Source organism: Mya arenaria, chromosome 3 (assembly GCF_026914265.1).
Source record: "Mya arenaria isolate MELC-2E11 chromosome 3, ASM2691426v1".
NCBI lineage: Eukaryota > Metazoa > Mollusca > Bivalvia > Myida > Myidae > Mya > Mya arenaria.
In genome coordinates this window covers 40,063,914-40,086,540 of record NC_069124.1, presented here as the reverse complement: position 1 = coordinate 40,086,540, position 22,627 = coordinate 40,063,914, and the positions used below count along the sequence as shown (strand labels likewise).

Here is a 22,627-nt window from a genome sequence, read left to right as displayed (position 1 = left end):
TATTTTTCAGAAATATTTCCAAAATTATCTATGCGTTTTTATTGGCATTGATGGTTCACTTGAAATGAATTATAATTGTCAGTTTTGCTAATGGCGGAATCAGAAAGGATGCACCAAAAGCATGCAATGTGCATTATGACAATATGATTTAATTGGAAGACGGTAGCTATATTTGTACCGAACCATACGATGGATGTCCTTCGAATGTGCTGTACCAGTCATTGCCATATACCTCTTTCACATGTATTGAAACACATCAGTTCATTTTGTCCTGTCTGGTCATTTAATTGTTGGTTTATGTACTTCCCTCAAATTGTACCTGTGTACGTGTTCTTAATATAACTACAAAACACTTAATTTAAACAGCATTTATTTCAAATTTACATATACAAGGTATTTTAACAACAATACAAACTGAATAAGGATTGGAAAACAAGTTACTAAAAAACTTATGTCAAATGCTTTTCTAAAAAATAATAAAACCGTTACAAATGTTATTATACTCTTCGAAGATAGAATGCAAATGAAACACCTTCATGAATTGGAAAATAACCATACAGCGAGAAAAGTGATAGATTGAACTTACACACACCCGGTCTTGGCATAATACGGAAGTTTTCGGCCATAGAACGATGTGCATGTTATTCACTTTCAAAACAAAGAAATAGTTTCAACGCGGGAATACTGAACCATAAACGTGTTTTCTTGTATCGATTCGATGTATAGTATGTGCATATATGAATCCTTTTTTAAACGTAACTCATACAAATAAACACCGAAAATACTGAAGTCAATCGGAACTGGACATTCACGTACGAGCACAAAACAGTACACACATACTCATTATCTGCATACGTATGCCTTTTTATGTTTGTTAATGTAACAGGTCGTATATTTTATGGTTATGTGTAACCTGTACTTGTACAGTACGGTTGTATTTTTAAGCAGTAAGGTAGCGTTTTACAGTAGTTATGGACTTCCGATTCCGGTTTGCCTTTGGTAGTGGCAAGTTCATAAAAAGTAGAGACGTCGAGATATCTATTAGTATCAAAGTAAGTTTGTATCATATTCATGTTTTTATATTCCATAAGTTGAAATGAATATTTGGTCTCTTCTTCTAAGTTTGAATAACGGTCTTATTTATTATAATTATGTTTATTCCTCTTCTGAAACTTGGGCAATGAATCTTCGTTTATCTTATGTTTCACTAAACTTTAACTAAAATACTGATAGGCATGTTTGCAGCCTATAACGACATAACCAGTTCCACCCAGTTACTGAGTGATTAAGCAGCTCTGCACATATCACCGTGAGAGAACCTTTGCTTTGGTAACATAACACAATGACTATCCCCATGTAAACACCGTGAACTATATCATTATGATCAAGAAACATATGTGAATTATAGTGTTTATACCTTCATTATGTGAATAAAGTGAGGGCAAAGGTGCAGTGCGCCGGAACTTCATTTATAAAACTATTAAAACCAAGGCATTAATGAACATGCATCCATTCTTACAAGAAGGTAAATGCCAAGACATGCGCCTATCGCAATCCTTTTACGGTGCGCAATTATATGAATACCAGCGTTAAGGAATAGCACAACGAACGACATTATATCAAACATTTTCCTAAAACAAAATATATTGTATTTAGAATCATTTTGTGTGAGTTTTAAGTATTAGGCGAAATAAGCATGAAAAACAAACTGATGCAAAGATACCAGACAATGATTTCTTTAGTTGTATTTTTCTCAGAGTATTTTCAGTTGGTATTTAGAATAAGATCACTGATTTAAACAAATGATGCATGTATGAAAAGCCACTCGCATCGACAGGTGGGTCATTGGCGTTTTTTGGTGATTGAAAAGGGGCGCCGGATCGCTGATATGCCTTGCCCAATGTTAATGCCCCACCTGCAAGTTTGTACCAATTTCAAATTGTGTTTATATAACTTAATATTTTTTCTACTTTTTTCTATTGAGTTCAATTTGAAGTTTTTATTGGCATTGACAGTTCTCTTTCAAAACCTTATGAATTAGTTTTTGTTAATAGAGGATCAGACAGGATGAGACAGAACCCTACAAAGTGCATTAATATGGCTTTATGAAAAAGCAAAATGCAGTCCATTTTTTTTACCGGAAATGGTATTTGTAGAGATTCACAGGAGAATCACAGGATGAATGACTTTTAATGTGCTTAATATGCCTTGCCATATACCTTACTCGTATGAATCGTTTTAAAAAGCATCACTCCTGTGAATCCTGTCATATTTGGTCTAAACGTCCAAAATGATATACGATAAATTTAATGGTTGGTGTTTATAGTTCACTCAAATTCAACATGTATAAAAAAATAACGTTGATTTGTTTATTTAAATTTAACTACCTTTTGGGTATTGTCAATGATGCCCTTTTAACGGAATCTCAGAATGCTTTTATTCCCTTCAAGGATGAATTTTAGAATTAATCACTATTTAACATCTGAACTTGATTACATATATTATCTAAAACAAATCTTCAGCATATTTGCTCCTGCTTTAAAAAATACCGCTCCGTCGATCAAATGTAATCTTGAAAGGCTGATAATTTTACAATTCCCTTTTGTTTGATAGGCCAAAACCAAAATTGTGCGGTTTTCATTCGCATTTTTTTTTATTATTTAGTTGTACTTTGACTATGATTAATTAATTGCACAAAGTCATTCATACATCTTGTCATGTCGTTGTTGTTGTTATTGTGCGGGCCCTTTTCATTTTTACAAATAAATCATTCGTAGTTGATTTGACTGTGACTGCATATGTAAGGTTATACTGTAATTATATGTGATTAATCAGGTAAACATGCAGTAGTTGATAGTTACGATATAATTAAAGTGCGTGAATGTTGATTCAAAGGATAATATTCGTTATGACTTTATAGGCATAACGACATTTATTTTTAGGAAATAAACCGCTCTATTTAAGTTCTGTAAGAATTGTTTATGTAGTCGCAGTAATACACAACTTTGTAATTTTGACGCATTGTGGTCGTTTGTTTACACTTTCTGACAGCCGGAAGTGCAATTAATTTTTATAGACTGCTTTCGATTCTGGGATCGAATGTAATCAGATATCAAGATTTAAGGCTGAAATTATTAACCAGTCTGTCATAGCTCTTCCTTTCCGTTTTCGTCGTCTGTAGGATAGCATACAAAAATTTACAGCTACATAAAATCGTATTAAATCGAAGTATTTTCATTGTTTTCTTCACATTATTTTAAGTTAAAATTGCACAGAGATGCCTAAGGCTCGAAGGAAAAGAAAACATCAGGTGGAAGAGGACCTGGTCGAGGGAAATTTGGAAGATGTACCAGAGAAACCTGCGGGTGAGAATCTGATTGATTTTGAGAAAATTATATTGGCCTCAAAAATTATTCCGGGGGGTGGTGAGGGCACTGATTCACCAGGTCAAAGTCAATGTCCAGAGACCACTTTGACAATTTCAGTTGTTCGTCTTAGTGATGACGACTTGGCTGCACATGTTCCACAGCCATTGAGGGAACAAATTCAAAAAGGAAGTTTTATTAATTTGGCTCTTCTGTTAAAGGGTTCCATTGAATTGCAAGACTATGCTAGTAGTAACATTTTGCGGCTAAATGACGCCGGGCAAATTGAGTCAAAGCCACGTGAGTGCAGGGAAAAAATCAGTAACATCGAAAAATGGACTGACGCCTTTATTATTTTTTCGGGAGTGTATCTCGCAAGATTTCCAAGTAAGGCCAATGAATCCGTCATCTTGGGCCCAAATAAACACAGATCTGTGGTGGCGCTGCACACAGAACAGTGAACCCGTCAGTCACACTGGGCAAATTCCATCGACCCGCAAATTCACATGCCACGAATACAACAGTGGCAATTGTAGGTGGCCAAATTGTCGTTTTAGCCATACATGTTCAAGCTGTGGCGGTCAGCACCCTGCAGCGAGCTGCGGCGGGGGGTCGAACCAATTTGCTGTTACACGCTCACCAGCCGCAAACAGAGGCCGCCATATTGTTTTTCGCGGCAGGGGGAGACCCTTCTTTCGAGGTGCCCGCCAATGAGCCAAATAATTTGGACGTTATGAATTTGTCCCCCACCCCAATAGATGTACATAAATTACAATTGCATTCGGAAGGATTTGATTTTAACAAGTTACAGATTATTCTTAAAGGATTTAAAGAAGGTTTCCCAATACATTATGCCGGGCCACGTGTGGCGCGAAATTCAAAAAATCTTCGTTCAGCTCTTGCTCGGCCAGATATTGTATCACAAAAAATAAATGCAGAAATTGCTGAAAAACGGGTTGCGGGCCCTTTCATTTCCCCCTTTTGAGAATTTAATTGTCTCAACACTAGGTCTAGTGCCTAAGAAAACCAGTAACCCAAATGCGCCGGATGTGAATAAATTTCGTATGATCCACCACCTTTCTTTCCCGGAAGGGGAGTCGGTAAACGATTATATAGATCCAAACTTAGCATCTGTACAATATACTGGTTTTGACGAAGCTGTTGCAAAGATTAGGAAAACATTGCAAATTGTTCAAAATGGACATCAAAAATGCTTTTCGGCTAATTCCCATTAGGCAAGTCGATTTCGAACTGTTAGGCTTTAAACATAAAGAGCAATATTTCGTTGATAAGGCATTACATTTTGGCGCTTCTATAAGTTGCAGCACCTTTGAAAGTTTTTCAACGTTACTAGAATATTGTGTTAGAAAAAAATGTCATCAGGCGAGTTGCTGCACTATTTGGATGATTTTTTAGGGGGGGGGGGGGGGGGGGGGCAAAAATGCAGAGGCTTGTGCGTCAATCATGCATATTTTTATAAATACTATGGCGGACATAAAAGTACCAATTGCGAAAGAAAAAACGGCGGGACCGAGCGAAATATTAGTTTTTCTAGGCTTAGAGCTGAATTCTAATAACATGACTGTTAAAATACCGCGAGATAAAATAGAGCAGGTCATCGAAAAGATAACTGTTGTCTTGGCTAAGCAAAAAACAACATTAAAGGCTATGCAATCTTTAATTGGCTCGTTAAATTTTTGTTGCAGAGCTATACCAATGGGTAGTCCTTTCTGTCGGCGCCTAATTGACTCAATATGCGGTTTAACAAAACCGTATCATCACATAAGAGTTAATAAAGATATAAAAAACGATTTGTTGATGTGGCTCGAATTTTTTAGGTCGCATGACGGAGTTTCTATCTTTCACGACAGTTTTTGGATATCAAATGAGGATGTAGAGTTTTTCTCAGACAGTGCGGGAGGCGTAGGTTTAGGGTTTGGAATATATTTTCAAGGTGAATGGTGCAGTGCAAAATGGCCCGACTTCTGGCATAACTCAGGTTTGACTAGGGACATCACGTTACTCGAGTTATTCCCTATATTAGTTGCGTTCTTTTATTTGGGAGGATAGGTTCACAAACAAAAAAATAAAGTTTAATTGCGATAATGCAGCGGTGGTTCAGATTATGAATAAACTTTCGTCTAAAAACCCCAATGTCATGCGCTTGGTTAGACTTCTAACCCTAAAATGCCTCAGATTAAATGCAGTGATAAAGGGACAACATGTTAGCGGGAAAAGTAACTTAATTTGCGATGCATTGTCTCGTTTTCAGTACGAGAAGTTCAGACTAAATCAATTTGAAAAGTATTTCAATCACGTTAAAAACACACAAAACAAGTCAAAAAACGACTCCATTGACATTAAAGCTCCCAGCAGAAGCGGAAAAAACAATCTGCCCTGTTTTTGGCGATGCGTGAATATTGTAAAACACGCGCTTTATCTAAGGGCCCTTTGTTCTGCCACAATAACGGGAGGGCGGTTACCAGGCAGCAAGTGGCAAGTGTTCTTTCTAAGTGCATTCAAAAAACTGCGTATGCGAGAGGCCATTACAGAACGCACAGTTTTAGAATACGCCGGGCTACCGATTTGGCTTCATTGGGTATGTCAAATGAGCAAATTATGCAACTGGGCCGCTGGCGTTCGAATTGCTACAAGCGCTACATAAGACCGTAGCCAGTGAATGCGGGATTTTACAGTATTTTTTAAACCGAAGAAAAATATATAGTTTATGTGCCTACAACATCTAGGTCTATCATAGGGCTGCTATTTACCACTTTTCAGACATCTGGATAGTTGGGGATTCCCTACCATATTGGGGTGGCGTCCGGGTGAGGGACACGGGGAAAGTGAACCTACGCACTTCATGCGAGTTAGGATGGTACGGGGTAAGGGGCCTTGGGTGGCACGGGCTGCGCCGTGCCATCGAAACTAAGGTATTGTTTCAAAGTCCACCAAGGGCTGTTTTTATTCACCTCGGTGGTAATGATCTCGTGTCAGAGTCAATTTTTAGACTCAAAAACATCATAAATAAGGAGCTCTGTTACATTAGAACCGCCTTCCCGGCCGCCACCATAGTATGGATAGATATAATTCAACGCCGCAAGTGGTTGGGTGCGAGCGATGCGAAAGCGATCGAACACAAACGGACGCGAATAAATAGTTGATAGCTGCATCCGGGGGTCCGTCTGATGCGATTACTTGCGACATTAAGGCAGGAGATCATTTCTTTAGAAATGACGGCGTCCATTTAAATGACGTCGGAATCGAATTTTATCTCGATTACCTCAGAGACGCGATTTTAAAAATAAGTTAAAAACTTGAGCTGCTAATTATGTCGGGCGAATTTTTGGGGGAAACCAAGTTTCTGTGGCGGAAAAATTCAGCCAGCTGAGAGTAGGGCAACATTTAATCTACATGATCACTATATCAGTCAATAATCTTTTTGGTTAAATCCAATATTTCTTATGTTTGTTCCCAACTTGAAACTTGATGGCGGGGCTAAGCCCCATACCCATCGGTGATTTGGTGGTTACAGACAAACGGGCAAAAACATGTTAAGACGATAATTTAACGCAATATAATATACAAGTCCTTAGGTTGTTGCTCTTGTGTTATGGTAACACCTTTGTTGCGTAACCCTGCAGGTTCTTGCGTGTTGTGTCTAGTAATTTGTGCGTTGAACCTTTAAATGCTGTGGAAACAGTTTGCTTTGCGTTTTGATTGCGTGTCAGCAGGTTCTTGCGTGTTGTGTCCAGTAATTTTTGCGTTTAACCTTCAAACGCTGTGGAAACAGTTTGCTTTGCGTTTTAATTGCGTGTCAGCAGGGTGTGTATTGCGTACAAACATTGCGTTAAGTTTAACTTTAAATATTTAGCAAAGGGGGGTAAAAATACAAATTATCTGCCCTTATCTCGGCTGGTTGTATTTTTAACGGACTGCTTGGCGCCTTAAAGCGAACCCTTGCAGTTCCGTTTTTTGCGGCCGCATATGTCCACTTTTTGTTTTGAATTTTATTACAATAAGTACGTAGTACATTGATGTTATATATTGCGATGTCATCCACGATATTGTCTCTGTTTAAAAAGTTGCAACTCAATAAAATGATATGTTTAAGAGCTGGCGTTTGTTACAGTTTATTTCACTTATAAAATAATGCCTTTATATATATATTATTATATTTGTATACTGCCTTTAAAATATTTTCGATTTAAAAGAAATGCACGCACGCACGCACGCACGCACGCACGCAAGCACACACGAACACACACACAGTAACTTTATTGAAAAAATACTTTGACTTTACACATTCGGTTAGATGAGTATTCGCCAGTTCCTGCTTGGTGCTTGGTCATAAAAGTAAGTATAATTGAGCAATAATTGCTCAATTTCATCAACGTTTATCAAAATCGTTCCCAACCTATATGTCTGCCTTGAACAAATAAGTTAACTACACTTTTTTTCTGAAATTAAAGTCCCACAAGGTAACTTGTTGTTTAAAAACACTAATCGGATAACTCTAAAACAGAAAATGAGAGAAATCGAACGATACTGATTAATCCTGAGTTAAATGTTGGCAATTTTCAACGCATAAATAGGACTTTCTTAGATGGCAAAAAGGCACACTTTCGCCGCATAAAAAACAATTGAAACACATATAGTACAATAGTGGTTAATAAAGTTTAATCAAGATCGGACATAGTTTTTTTGTGTCCACTTAACCAAGCTTTGACCTAGACTTTTAGAGACGTAAATTCTGACAAAGATTTAGTAAGATCGGTTTAAATATGAACTTAACCAATTGATCTTTCTGCGAAAACGTTTGAAATGACGTTTGGTCCGACTAAAGGTGGGAATATATGTTACGACAACGCACAACACCGTAATTTGGGACAATCAGAAAATTGAATCGTCGTATGACGTATCATATATTTTCGCCTTATTGTCAGACTGACGGGCACGTACCCTTGACAATGCGCACTTTCAACGTCATTTCAGAAGTTTCTAGAAAGTCATTTGTAAACGACGGACAAACAACAGAAATCCAACAATCCTTACATATCCACATGTGCTCTTTGTGCACAGATGAGCTAAGAATTATTTCCTTGTCAAGAACCACTGGTAATTGTGTGATTGTGAAATTTATACACATCTAGGTCATCAGCGTATATCTCTGGTTACCAGGGCAACGAAAGGAAACTTTTGAAGATTATATTGTTTCCAAAAAATTCAACACAACATTAGTTTTGGGCACTTGAACAAGAGGACTCCGATGACTGATATAGGGCCATCATAGACGCCTTTCTTTCATTGATTTTGTTATTATGCACTAATCATTTGTAACCAAGAAAATGCAGATGGGAACACTCTAAGGGGAGTTATAATTTATTTTCAACTTTCAATTTTGGCTCAACTTTAAAATATTACCTTAAATTTGACCCAATTTGCCTGCCTACTTTTCCCGTATTTTTTCGAAATGACAGTAATAATTGCTAGGCCCTAATCTTAATCATCATCATAATCAACAACATCATCACAACCACCATAATCATCACCACAATCACAACCACCACCACCATCATCATCCTCACAACCGTCATCATCATAATCATCTTCATCATCATCATCATCATCATCATCATCATCATCATCATCATCATCATCATCTCATCATCATCACAATCACAATCATCATCATCATCATCATCATCATCATCATCATCATCATCATCATCATTATCATCATCATCATCATCATCATCATCATCATCAACAACAACAACATCATCACCGTTTTTGATGAAATATTAGAATTCTATTTTTTAGTTTTATAATAAATGGTTAACTTAGTCCTCTTTATGTGGCAAAAAGGCACATCATTCCTGGATTACATCCGCATTAAAGAAGTTCCTGGCAAGAGACCGCTGCCTGTGAAAGTGAAATATAATTTTCTAACCCAGCCCCGTTACGCCTGACTTGGTACTTCAGTACAAAGCTTCAAAAGCCGTACCAAAATATATCCCGATTGATAATCTGCCAGTTTGTATCCTCCAAAAGTGCTGCAGAAAAGGGTGCTATTTGTTTTGTTTATTTGAATTTATCAAGGTCTGCCCGCGCCCATTGGCTGCATTATGGCTTGACCCTGCCGTGACGCCATCACGACTTAAATTATGTTTAAATGCCATAAATGACATGAGATAGAAGTGACAGCAATTCGCAGTCAAATCCCGACTTTGGAATACTTGAAAAAAAACAGAGTGAGATACAAGAGATCCAGTTGCGATACCCTAGCTCTTCGCGAAACCTCTTGGTTCTTTTACGTGCTAGGTGTAAAGCACCAATACACGGGATATACCTTTCATGGGTTGAACCAGTACTGAGTACACTACTTTTCCAAGCATTACCCTTTAAAAGCCGAGCGCCAGGCAAGGGAGCTACTTGTACCAACTTTTAACGTCTTTCGGTATGACGCGGCCCGGGATTGAACCCACGACCCCCCACTCCGTAGGCAGACACCTGGACCACAAGGTCACGGAGACGGTAAGAGGGTGCTATACGAGTAGATTCAGTAGATAATGCTATTGAATGAAAAGGTACCATCGAGCATCATTTTGTTGTTACACAGGTTCCGTCATATATAAGAACAACAAAACATCCTGCACGGAAAGGGCATCAGAGACAGTGGGAAGAGGTATGTTAGGTATAGTAAGAAGGGTCTGTGATTGGAAAAAGTTGTTCAGAAGATTTGCCTTGTAAATACGTTGTGGAAAAAAGGGAGAATGTGTGGTGATAGCGGCGTAGGACTAGTAAAGTTTGTAATGATTTTCCAAAAGTCTGTTGAGGAGAGGGTATTATCCCGTAGTATCGAAGCAAGGTTTTCATAATGTGTTTGCTTGGCAGTTCTTATAATATGGTTGGCATGATGACGTATCATCCTATAAGACCGCCACTGGTGTTCATAGTTCGAGAGTCTGGCTCTTCTATATGCTCTTTGTATTTGACGGATTAACTTTCGAATTTCATTATGAAATCAGGGGAAGTCCTGAGTGCGAATAAACTTTGACGGTATACATATTTTACAAAATGTCATAAGTTGATTAGTGAAATTATTAGCGTACATTTTGAAATTTGTGTGGAAAAATGAACTCCAGTCAAAAGATGACACAAGCGATCGAAGTTCGACATAGTCCCCTTGTGAAAATTTCTAGACTTTCCGTTTAAATGTTGATCCGACCGATTTGTTAAATTTAAATATGCAATAAATAGGGCAGTAATAACGAGCTTGGCAACTGATCCAAAAATGGTCCCCCTACACCTCATTGTAGAACAATATCTGATGATGAAACTAAGAAGTCGAGAAGAGATTTAGTCGAGAGGGTTTTTAGTAAAATGAGTAGCGTCACGGATGACTTGTGAGAGACTGAACTGTTGACATACGGACTCAATCTTTCGCCCTGATAATGATTTGTTCACATCAAGATTAAAATCTCCTGTAATGACTATGTCTTTAATACCAGTATCAACCGCCAGTGATATTGAGTTGGTAATGGATTCAAGATCATGGGAGGTCTGTTAAAAGAACCCAAAAGAAGACGTTTAACGTAGTTTTAATGCGTATTTCGAGCCAAAGACATTTTACATCATTAACTTCAAGATCATGTCGCTCTTATACAAATATGTCATATTTGATAAAGACAATGCCACCTTCATGTGGGTCAGTAGATCTGTCTCTTCTAAAAGGTGTATGAAAGGCAGGAAGATGCAACTCAGAAGATTCAACGTTAGGCGTGAGCCATGTTTCAGTAAAGGCTAAGATATCGAAGTTAAGCAATAGGTCAGCATACAAAATGTCTTTTTTTGCCATAAAAATCTGCACATTGTAATGCATTATATTTAAACTGCCATGAACCGCACTGAAAGCTTTGGAAGAGGAGGTCGACAGAGATGATATCGGACCGGGATTTTCATGAACATCATCGGAAAGAAGTAAAAGCATAGACAACCAAAAAATTAATTCAAAATGAGTTAAATGTTTAGTACCTTTTGTTTGAGCTTGATAATAACAGAACAAACCGACCCTCATTCAATATGTGCCTATTTCAGACATTTAAAATCATGTTATACCGGGACCAAACAGCCCTCTGAGTGAGGGATATCTACACAACTTGACCTGTACCACGGGCAAATAAGGATAGCAAGAGAAAGAGGGAAAACAGATGTATGAGGAAAGTACTTGTGTAACATAACTAGAACTTTGAAGTTGAAAGTTCCCTTAAATAGTTAGGGATTGGGTAAATTTTATTAAGTATATTCGTAGATATAAAATGTGTAACGCGAATGCGAACATTATAGTACAACTACAAGTAACATTTGAAAAACTTTATAGAAACAAATTAATGTTAACAGCTTCTTAGAGTATATTCCATGTTTTCGGATTGTTAACGGACGCGACTTAATAAATAACAAAACCAAATGAATGCTACTTTTCTGATCAAATATCAATGTAATTATTAAAGGAGTCTTAGACTCTTGAAATAGTTGAAAATCAGATACAAGGAAAAAACTGCACACGATTTTTGCATGTCATTTGTGAAGCATAAACGATATACGTTAACAACGCGAAATATTTAATAAAACAACCTTTTTTATGTCAATAGTGCCGCAGGATAGGACAATACGACACTACCGAATGTTATTTTTACCGAAAATTGCAAATAATTCAATGCGACTGAGTACTGCCTTTAATGTGTCAACAAGTGTGCACGCTTTTAAAGCGAGGTTCAAAATTACATCAAATCGACCTACATATATTTTTTATCAATGGGCCTTCACGTATAGATAGACAGCGAGTGTACATATCTATGACATATATACCCGAACCTTACCTTGTGTGGCAAAACTTATATAGGTGCATTACGTACTCTTAAATAATAGTTTTGTCGTGAAATGACTATTATAAGACCTTGGACGGAGTTTTAAAAACAGGTGCCTGATAAATTACAGATTTTTTTTTTGGCCTATGAATACAATTCCATGCTTAACTGTTCATTAAATGTGATTTATTTTGCTTCAAGGAAATCATGTTTTAGGAGTTGTATATATCTTTCTGATGATACAACGTGTATATGAGAAATGGAGCAATGAAATAGCGAATGCCGATTGGTTGGATTAGAGTGGGCGTGGTTTTATAATACATACGGATGAATTGACGAAATATAAGTATAGGATAGACAACGAGTGGGCGTATTTATGACGTATATATGTCATAGACACGTCCACGGGGTGTCTATCCTATACTTAAACCACGTGAACTAACGCTAGGAGGTTTGGTTCTAGTTCTTCAATATAAAGACTCTTAAAATCTAAATACCATTTAGCTTTGTATAACACAGACAATGCATATTTGGTTTGGCTCAATCACGAATTTCTATGGTTAGAGAATTAATGTTTACCGTAAACAAATTGCAAGGCAAGAATTTTAACCCATTTGTCATAACTGGAATTGCCATATCGGAATTCCGTTAAGAGTCCAAGGACGGAATAGTTTTGAAACGGGTGGTCGAAAAACTAAATTGAATATTATTTTCTTCATTAATATAATTGATATTGATATCGAAATGTAAAGTATCTGTATTTTTTACATCAAAAGGGTTCATGTTTTTGACGTTTTTATTTTATTAACGCTTTCAAAGATTTTCATATGTCGGAATAAAGCTAACCGAAAAAGTAATTTGGTATGGCATTACACATAAATGCACTTTAAGTTTGATTTATAACTTTTGGGGTAAAGATAAAATGCGTTTTCAGTGTTATTAACTGTTGTTTGTATGTATAATTATCGCCATTGAACTAGTTACCAACGCTAGTGTTTGCTAATAGAGATAAGTAAAAAATATCTTAAATGAGAACAGCATCATGCACAAGTCAGCGTTTTTCGTAAACACGGCGAAATTTAGGTTAGTGCAGTTGGAGAGGAGTCTTTTGGTGATGAGTTGACTTGATATTTATTCATCGGACGATACACCACAATGGGGTTGAGAACGCCATCCCTGAACCTTCTGTATGCCTAGACGTTTTTACGCAATCATCAGGTTGTCTATATATCCTATGAGTTCCAGTCACACACACCATGCTCCGACCCTTACCTGTTGGGGCAAAACTTCTATAGGTGCATTACGTACTCTTTGATAATAGTTTTGTTTCTTCTGCTGTATTGATTAGCAGCATCCCTTAGCGATTGAACTGAGCCTTTGACATAGACTATTTTCTTTAAGGAGCCGTACTTTTTCATGGTCAGCAGAGTTCACCATAGCTTTTAAACCATCTCTTAATGACACCCGGAGACAAGTCACTTATTCGCTGTATATCCCCGTCAGACAGCATGGACTGTTGGGGGTGGGTGGGGCCCTGAGTTGGAATCTGAGACCCGATGTGTATGGGCGATTGCATGTAGACTGTCAATTGAAGAGGAGTGTAAATATACTGATGTTGTTGCTGCTGTTGATGAGGCGTAAGATATGCAGATGCATGTCTGACATTGACAGGGGTTGTATTAGGGCTCATATTTGCCATTGTGAAGATATTTTCATTTGCATTAGACATATCAATTGTAATGTCAGGGTTAGGACTAGTGTTAACCCAATTTATGCACTTAATATTCGCACTTTCGATATCTGGGCCAGAAGAATGATTTGATATTTTAGCTATACATGTACATTCAATACCAGGCGAGGTAACTTTTCTCTTTTGTGATCTGTTTCTTATTGTGTGTCTGTCAAAGCTTTCTGAGACAGTATTTGGCTTAGATTTGGGGTTAGATTTTACTCCTTTATCCATTTCATATTAGCTGCTTTAGATCTGCATCGGGAGGAAGTTGTTAGATAGTGTATTTACATAATTTGTGATATGGGAGAAAAATCAGGTTTGTTTACACCGGAAGTTGTACTCTGTATCTGTATCTGTATACGGTGTAGGACCCTTTCAGGCTTTGCACACGGGGGACGGCACTAGTAAAATTGGAGGGCAGCCGTAAAGCCCTTAACTGTTTTTGCGTTGACCACACATTCTTTCAGCTGGTTCAACTATCTTAGCGTTTTCACAAAAAATGATTTTTTATTTGCTCAGATTTATATTGTCTTATTTGAAAACCTCTAGAGTTGTCTATAACTTGGTTTTGTATGATGTTACACAATCACTAAAAGTTTTAGCTTTAGTGTGCCTTTTTTTCTTTGCTGGTTGAAGATACACTGCTGATGGTAGTGCTGGCACCAGACCCTCGGTCGCCTTGTAGAGGAAATTCAGACGTGTTCCGGTCCGGCGTTCCTGGAGGCTTGTTAGTTTCAGTTTTTCTGTGACTTGTTTAAGAATATGGTCGCAAAGGTTGTTAAAATGTGGATTCTTGTTTTTTGTGCTCATGAAATTACATTTCTTTGCATTAAAGCTTAAACCCCATTTAACAGCCCAGAGTTCAAGTTCTTTTACTCAACACTCTTTTATTTGATACTTCGGTATGTTCGTGAAGTTTGTATATAGGAACAGTTATGCATTTATACCTCTTCAAGGGAAAGGATCCCGTATTAAGAATAGCATTAAATAAATCATCTTGATGAGACGACAGAATACCAACTGCCTGGAAAATTTTCTCTTTGAGCAATTGGTCATTACTTTAAAGTTTCATTATCTTAGTTTAAACACTTTACCATTCTGGAGTGATTTCCTCAGATTTATAAGGATATCTAGTTCCTCGTGCCTAAAATTAATATTTTCAAAATCATGATACTTGCAAATAAAGGCTTCTTCCTGGTTTTCAGCTGAAGGTATATAAATTTGCAATGAAAACATGATTGTAGAAATCATCGATCAAAATATTGCTATTTGTATCAGGTTTAATCTTTTCAAACAGTTTCCAAAAACACATGGCTTTAAATGTCTAAACCTTTCAGTTTTCTTTATTTTACTGTTTTCGTAGCCTCATATTCATTTGATCTGTTATTAATATTCTCATCACAGTTGAGGTAAGAATAACATTAATCTAAAGATAATGTCATACCAATCTTGGCGGATATGGTGTGACATTCGCTACGCGGATTTAACACACCTGTATTTCGAACAATTTAAGATAAAAATAAACACACTCGCCTAGAAATCGAGATACCCATAGACAACATTCACCAATCTTCATTGCAATAATTCCTACGTCAATAAGTGTCAAGTTCTCTTCAATTTCCTCTTAATTTTGCAATAAAGGACGTCAAATATGAGTAGCTAGTGGTATAACATTATTTTTCATTTTCTTTGTAATGTAAACAACAGAATCTTTATTAAGATCTTAAGAAATAATGTAAAATGAATATGGAAAGATTATAAGTATCTTCCATGGCCGAGAGTGTAAGAAAGGTTCATTCTGACCCGAGCGTAGGGTGTTTTGCGGAAACGAGGTTTACCGAGTTTCCGCAAAACACCCTGCGCGAGGGTCGGGATGAAACTGCTTTTTCCCACCTCAGTTAAACAAAATTAATTAAAAATGTATTTTTTGGTGGAACTCTTTTGTGCTTAGTGAAAATAATTGCGTATGGATATGCGATAGCACGTGGTTGTCATGGATACGCGCGCAGTGATCCAGTTAATGTTAATAGTCAAGTCGGTCTTTTTAAATAGTTCTAAGGAAAATGAAGCATTATTTCTTGAATGCTGCGTGAAAAGTGTTTTATGATGACATTTGAAGCGAGAAATAATTAATAAGCGTTCTAAATATTACCATAAGACAAGATTTCCTTGATGCTACTGACGACAGTCTTCAACAAGGAAGGTTATTATAATGTGGTGACCGTTAAAAAGGAGTTCCATACGGGCATTTTATCTTCGCCCGTGGGCAAGATAAGAATATCTAGCATGGTTAAATTATTGGATCTACTTATCTGAGGTGGGAGAAATTGCAATCGAGAAATTAAGTTCTAAGAGATTAAAAAACAAACACAGGCACATTCTCTCGTAAATACAAATTTATGTGAAACTAATACTTTCACAACATCTGCGACTTAACAACATTTATTTTAATTTCTACCTATGTTTTTCCAGACAGTAGTTGCAAAGTACATTATCTTTACTTTAAAACATTAGATTCCCATAATCAATACTTGCTTTATACAACTTTTTCAGGTGATTAATCATTTCTCCTTTAAAGAACTTAAAGAATTTATTTCATAACACTTGGTTATCACGTTTTCATCACCATTTCGTTAGTAGTAGCGTAGCTTCCGCTAGGCTTAAAGGCCGGGCATGTTAAGAAAGAACGAAAAACTACCCGTAAAAGACCTTTTGTGAACTGTTATGTTAATTATCCCTCAAGATAAACGTCAAGACGCACCGTTAGTAGTCTACAAATATAAAAAAAGACGAGCGTGGATGCCGCCTGACCCAAAAGTGTATGGTGCCTGCACATCAAAAGTGGTGTAGCTACGCCGCTGATTAGAATTTAGAAGATTATTTTCACGTTTGTCCTTTGTTCCCAGACTTTAAAAAGTTGCTTAAGGTATAATTCTATTAACAGACATGAAGAATTTCACAGTGATATTGTGTATAAATTTTACCAGACATTACTGACAAAATGCAGGCAGGATAATACTTTTTGAATTCGATGAAACATTCATAATAGGTACATGCGGGATTTGGAGATATCGTTAACCTGTTTAACACCAGTATCTTTTTGAGAGGATGCGATCTTGTTAATAATTTTAATCTCTAGGGGCTCTTGTTTTGTGACATATTGAAGGTTAAGGTTTCTTAAATATATTATTCCATAGTTACTCTTGTTTTGGTATATGTAAGAGGTTAATATCTCGTCAGCCCTGTTTACCCTCAGGCAAGATCTTGTTTTGGGACATGTGACATGATGAAATATCGTGAGCCTGTTTGGCACCAATATCTGTTGTTAAGGCATATATGAGATGCTGAGTTATCGTCAGCCTTGGTTCCCCCAGTAGCGCTTGTTTAGGGGTATGTGACGTGTTTAAATATTGTTAACCGGTTTAGCCCGAGTAACTCTTGGTTTAGAACATGAGCTATGTTGAGATATCGTTAACCGGTTTAGCCCGAGTAACTCTTGGTTTAGAACATGAGCTATGTTGAGATATCGTTAACCGGTTTAGCCCGAGTAACTCTTGGTTTAGAACATGAGCTATGTTGAGATATCGTTAACCGGTTTAGCCCGAGTAACTCTTGGTTTAGAACATGAGCTATGTTGAGATATCGTTAACCGGTTTAGCCCGAGTAACTCTTGGTTTAGAACATGAGCTATGTTGAGATATCGTTAACCGGTTTAGCCCGAGTAGCTCTGGTTTGAGTGCATGTGACATTTTGAGTTAGCGGTAACAGATTTAGTCCCACGACGTCCCAGGACTCTTATTTTAAAACATCTTAAATTTTGAGATATCGTTAACCGCTTTAGCCTCAGTGGCTCTTGTTTTTGGGACATGGGAGAAGTTGAGATATCGTTTATCGGTTTAGCAACAGGAGCTTTTGTGTTCAAAGACGGTTAAGCGAACATTTATTGATTAAACAGATTCCAATGTAATGATGATTGCATAACAGATATCGTAACGGTTTGATTGCCGAGCCAGTCACTAAGGCTCATATGGCATAAAGTTGGATAATGTTATTCAACAACGTGTCACTTTGGTATGTGTTGATATATTTTAATAAACATATGTTTCCGAATAAATATGTTTATTTGGATAGTGCACTGCAAGCATCTTAAAGCTGCACTCTCACAGATTTACCATTTTTACAGCTTTTTTTATTTTTTGCCCTGGAAAGAGCAAATTTTTGCGTTAATATCTGCAGTGATATAAGATTATTGACGAAAAAATTATACATGTTCATATTTCCGTTAGAAAATTAATGTTTTATGGCTAAAACCGTTACTAACGGTTTAAGAAAAATGCATAAAAACTTCAATTTTTGAACTTAAATTTATAAATCTGCGATCTATTTTTTGTCGGCAGTCTTATTTAACTGATTTCCACGGATTTTCGCAAAAAATGGCTCGTTCCAGGACCAAAAATAAAAAAGATGTCAAAACGTCCAATCCGTGAGAGTGCAGCTTTAAAAATATAATAATAATTTAAATTCATAACTTTAAGGATTTTTTTCAATTGAAAGAAATAACATAACCCTGTTTTCAAATGCATTCACCAACTTAAAGAAAAACTCAATTATGTTATTTATTTAAACTAAAACAACAACAACTACTGATCGTGAAATTCACAGTTATTTGAAATCCAAATGCTCATTCAACTCACTGCTTTATGTTGCTCCTAGTGTCCACTGTCAACCATACGATGAGAATAATACCCTCGGATTGAAATGCGTTGGAAAAACACAGAAAAGTTGGATCGTTCGCCAGTGAGAGGAACGATAAGCTGTGTTGGATCGTTCCCCAGTGAGAGGAACGATAAACTGATAAGCCCGTTGGAAACTACTGGTTGCGGTTGCGAGGATTGACTGCCTTTGGTAGGGATCCGCTCTTCAGCTATGTTTCATTACGACCTTATATATTAAATACAACTTTTGCTATGACCTTTCTAATATTTGTTTAAATAGTTTGATGTAGATAAATGATACGAAAGCGTCATTTAATGGGCTTCGATATAACCATTTATTTTATTTAATATTCCACGCTCGTTGTACATATGTTTTGCATTTTCTCTATAACAAGACACTAAAAACATGTCAACATTCATGTTCCAAGTTATCTCAATATATAGTTTGAATCTTAAATATTGAAATATTAACCTGCAATCGTTTACAATCAATTTGTATTCTTTATGACTTTTGAACTAGTAACTATATTGCGGCATTCGCTTAAATCAGAGATCCCTTTTATTTGCTAATGGTGGTTTGTTGTATTTGCGGCTGGTGCTTAGTCTTTATTCTTTACTCCTTATTTTCGCCGGTATCATCAGAATGCATAAATGTTGCTGTTGAAAACTATGTTGTTCTTCGATGATGCCACTGGTAGTGTTTTAGATAGTTATTCTAAATAAAAAATAACTGTACCTGTGAAGATAGTTGGATTTAATATTTAACTTCACAAAATCAATGCAACAAAAAGCATATGAGCATTTCTTATGTCTTGAAAACGGAATTTTATTTAGAATCAATATAGATAATAGTGCATTCAAATGAATATCCCAGAGGTATATAAATGTCACATGGCTACATTGGAACGTGGGTTTATTACCAATAACAGTGAATATGAGAACAAAGTATGCGGGTTTTACCGATTCTAAAGAAATGTATCTCACTTGAAAGTTGCACAAAATTATCTTATAAGTAGGGGATATCAAACAGACGTTAATAGAAATTAAAACATTCATTACTACGCCTTTTTTATAATATTGATGGTGCATTAAGTAATTTTAGCATGACATTTACTTCATCTATTTCTTGTATAAGTTCTGAAATTGGCGAGCCCTTTTGGTGTCGTTTCTTTCCAGGAAGCGGTTAAACATTGATGTACTTGCTTCTAATCTCTTTAAATTGAGACAATTAGTTTCATCCATATGGTAGCATTTATCATGGTGACACACTACTGTAAGAGTATTTCATTATTATACATTCACCTCAATTGTCAAACTTATAGCTCGTTTAGCTTGCATCGTTATTGGTTACTCAAATACAAACATGAAGGCATGCTGGATCTACGTAGTAAATCTTATATCATGTTTGCTATGTTTGTTTGGTTCAAGCTTGATACAGCCACACCGACAAAATAACACAATCAAGCTTGTTTTATGTTTTGCTTCCAGAAAATGATTGCATTTACGCAAACAACTTGGCGGATAACTGCACTTCGGAGTACTACGAATGCTTGCCCAGCCTGCAAGTGGCGGATAACTGCACTTGGGAGTACTGCGAATGCTTGCCCAGCCTGCAAGTGGCGGATAACTGCACTTCGGAGTACTGCGAATGCTTGCCCAGCCTGCAAGTGGCGGATAACTGCACTTCGGAGTACTGCGAATGCTTGCCCAGACTGCAAGTGGCGGATAACTGCACTTCGGAGTACTGCGAATGCTTGCCCAGACTGCAAGTGGCGGATAACTGCACTTCGGAGTACTGCGAATGCTTGCCCAGACTGCAAGTGGCGGATAACTGCACTTCGGAGTACTGCGAATGCTTGCCCAGCCTGCAAGTGGCGGATAACTGCACTTCGGAGTACTGCGAATGCTTGCCCAGCCTGCAAGTGGCGGATAACTGCACTTCGGAGTACTGCGAATGCTTGCCCAGCCTGCAAGTGGCGGATAACTGCACTTCGGAGTACTGCGAATGCTTGCCCAGCCTGCAAGTGGCGGATAACTGCACTTCGGAGTACTGCGAATGCTTGCCCAGCCTGCAAGTGGCGGATAACTGCACTTCGGAGTACTGCGAATGCTTGCCCAGCCTGCAAGTGGCGGATAACTGCACTTCGGAGTACTGCGAATGCTTGCCCAGCCTGCAAGTGGCGGATAACTGCACTTCGGAGTACTGCGAATGCTTGCCCAGCCTGCAAGTGGCGGATAACTGCACTTCGGAGTACTGCGAATGCTTGCCCAGCCTGCAAGCGGCGGATAACTGCACTTCGGAGTACTGCGAATGCTTGCCCAGCCTGCAAGCGGCGGATAACTGCACTTCGGAGTACTGCGAATGCTTGCCCAGCCTGCAAGCGGCGGATAACTGCACTTCGGAGTACTGCGAATGCTTGCCCAGCCTGCAAGCGGCGGATAACTGCACTTCGGAGTACTGCGAATGCTTGCCCAGCCTGCAAGCGGCGGATAACTGCACTTCGGAGTACTGCGAATGCTTGCCCAGCCTGCAAGCGGCGGATAACTGCACTTCGGAGTACTGCGAATGCTTGCCCAGCCTGCAAGCGGCGGATAACTGCACTTCGGAGTACTGCGAATGCTTGCCCAGCCTGCAAGCGGCGGATAACTGCACTTCGGAGTACTGCGAATGCTTGCCCAGCCTGCAAGCGGCGGATAACTGCACTTCGGAGTACTGCGAATGCTTGCCCAGCCTGCAAGCGGCGGATAACTGCACTTCGGAGTACTGCGAATGCTTGCCCAGCCTGCAAGCGGCGGATAACTGCACTTCGGAGTACTGCGAATGCTTGCCCAGCCTGCAAGCGGCGGATAACTGCACTTCGGAGTACTGCGAATGCTTGCCCAGCCTGCAAGCGGCGGATAACTGCACTTCGGAGTACTGCGAATGCTTGCCCAGCCTGCAAGCGGCGGATAACTGCACTTCGGAGTACTGCGAATGCTTGCCCAGCCTGCAAGCGGCGGATAACTGCACTTCGGAGTACTGCGAATGCTTGCCCAGCCTGCAAGCGGCGGATAACTGCACTTCGGAGTACTGCGAATGCTTGCCCAGCCTGCAAGCGGCGGATAACTGCACTTCGGAGTACTGCGAATGCTTGCCCAGCCTGCAAGCGGCGGATAACTGCACTTCGGAGTACTACGAATGCTTGCCCAGCCTGCAAGCGGCGGATAACTGCACTTCGGAGTACTACGAATGCTTGCCCAGCCTGCAAGTGCCTTTTGTTGCTATTGTTGAACTCGTAGTCATCGACGAGGGCGTCAAGTTTAATGACAGCCATAATATCATGAACCTACACGATCACGCTTTCCACGTTTTAGGCATGGACAGGAAACTGTAGTAACTACGATCAACCTTACTAATCTTGGCGTAGTAATAAAAGAATATGCGTGTTATTGTCCATTATAGCTAAAAACAATTCCAGTTGCAATAGTTCACCCAGCAAATAATTGAATCTGAGACATTTCAGAATATTTGCAGTTGTTGATAGAAATGTGGTAATAATAATGTTATGAGATTTAAGATCTTCATGTTCGATATTGACCTATTGACCACCTTTTCTCCCACCTCAGATAAGTAGATCCATTAATTTAACCATCTAGAAATTCTTATCTTGCACACGGGCGAAGATGAAATGCCCGTATGGAACTTCTTTTAAATGTTCAATAATTAGCAAGCATATTACAAATATCATGTGTAGCTGTTATTAGAGGTTGAGTTTTTTTAGAAAATACTATTGAATCAGAATTATTATAAAAAACATTTGCATTTTTCCGGAAATGTTTTCGTTTTTAAATGAATATTTTTTTTGTAAAATAATAAGTACTGCCAAACCAACAATGTTTCGAGGCTTTAAGGTGATTGCAGCTATTTAAAGAAAAATATATGCGCTTTTCTTACCAAAATATAAA

The 22,627-nt window shown here is 38.1% G+C and overlaps 1 protein-coding gene across 1 annotated transcript; it reads left to right on the top strand.

Moving 5' to 3' along the window:
- The first annotated feature begins 3,277 nt into the window (after positions 1-3,277).
- On the top strand, positions 3,278-22,056 carry LOC128226015 (uncharacterized). Its single transcript, XM_052935915.1, has 2 exons — positions 3,278-3,365; positions 20,171-22,056. Exons 1-2 carry the CDS (start codon positions 3,278-3,280, stop codon positions 22,054-22,056), a joined length of 1,974 nt encoding a protein of 657 aa, XP_052791875.1.
- The last annotated feature ends 571 nt before the right edge of the window (positions 22,057-22,627 follow it).

Excerpts from the sequence above, each read along its gene's own strand:
- LOC128226015 (XM_052935915.1), top strand. The coding sequence starts at position 3,278 with ATGCCTAAGGCTCGAAGGAAAAGAAAACATCAGGTGGAAGAGGACCTG. Across the intron at positions 3,366-20,170 it reads TGTACCAGAGAAACCTGCGG|AAAATGATTGCATTTACGCA; the intron begins GTGAGAATCTGA and ends TTTTGCTTCCAG.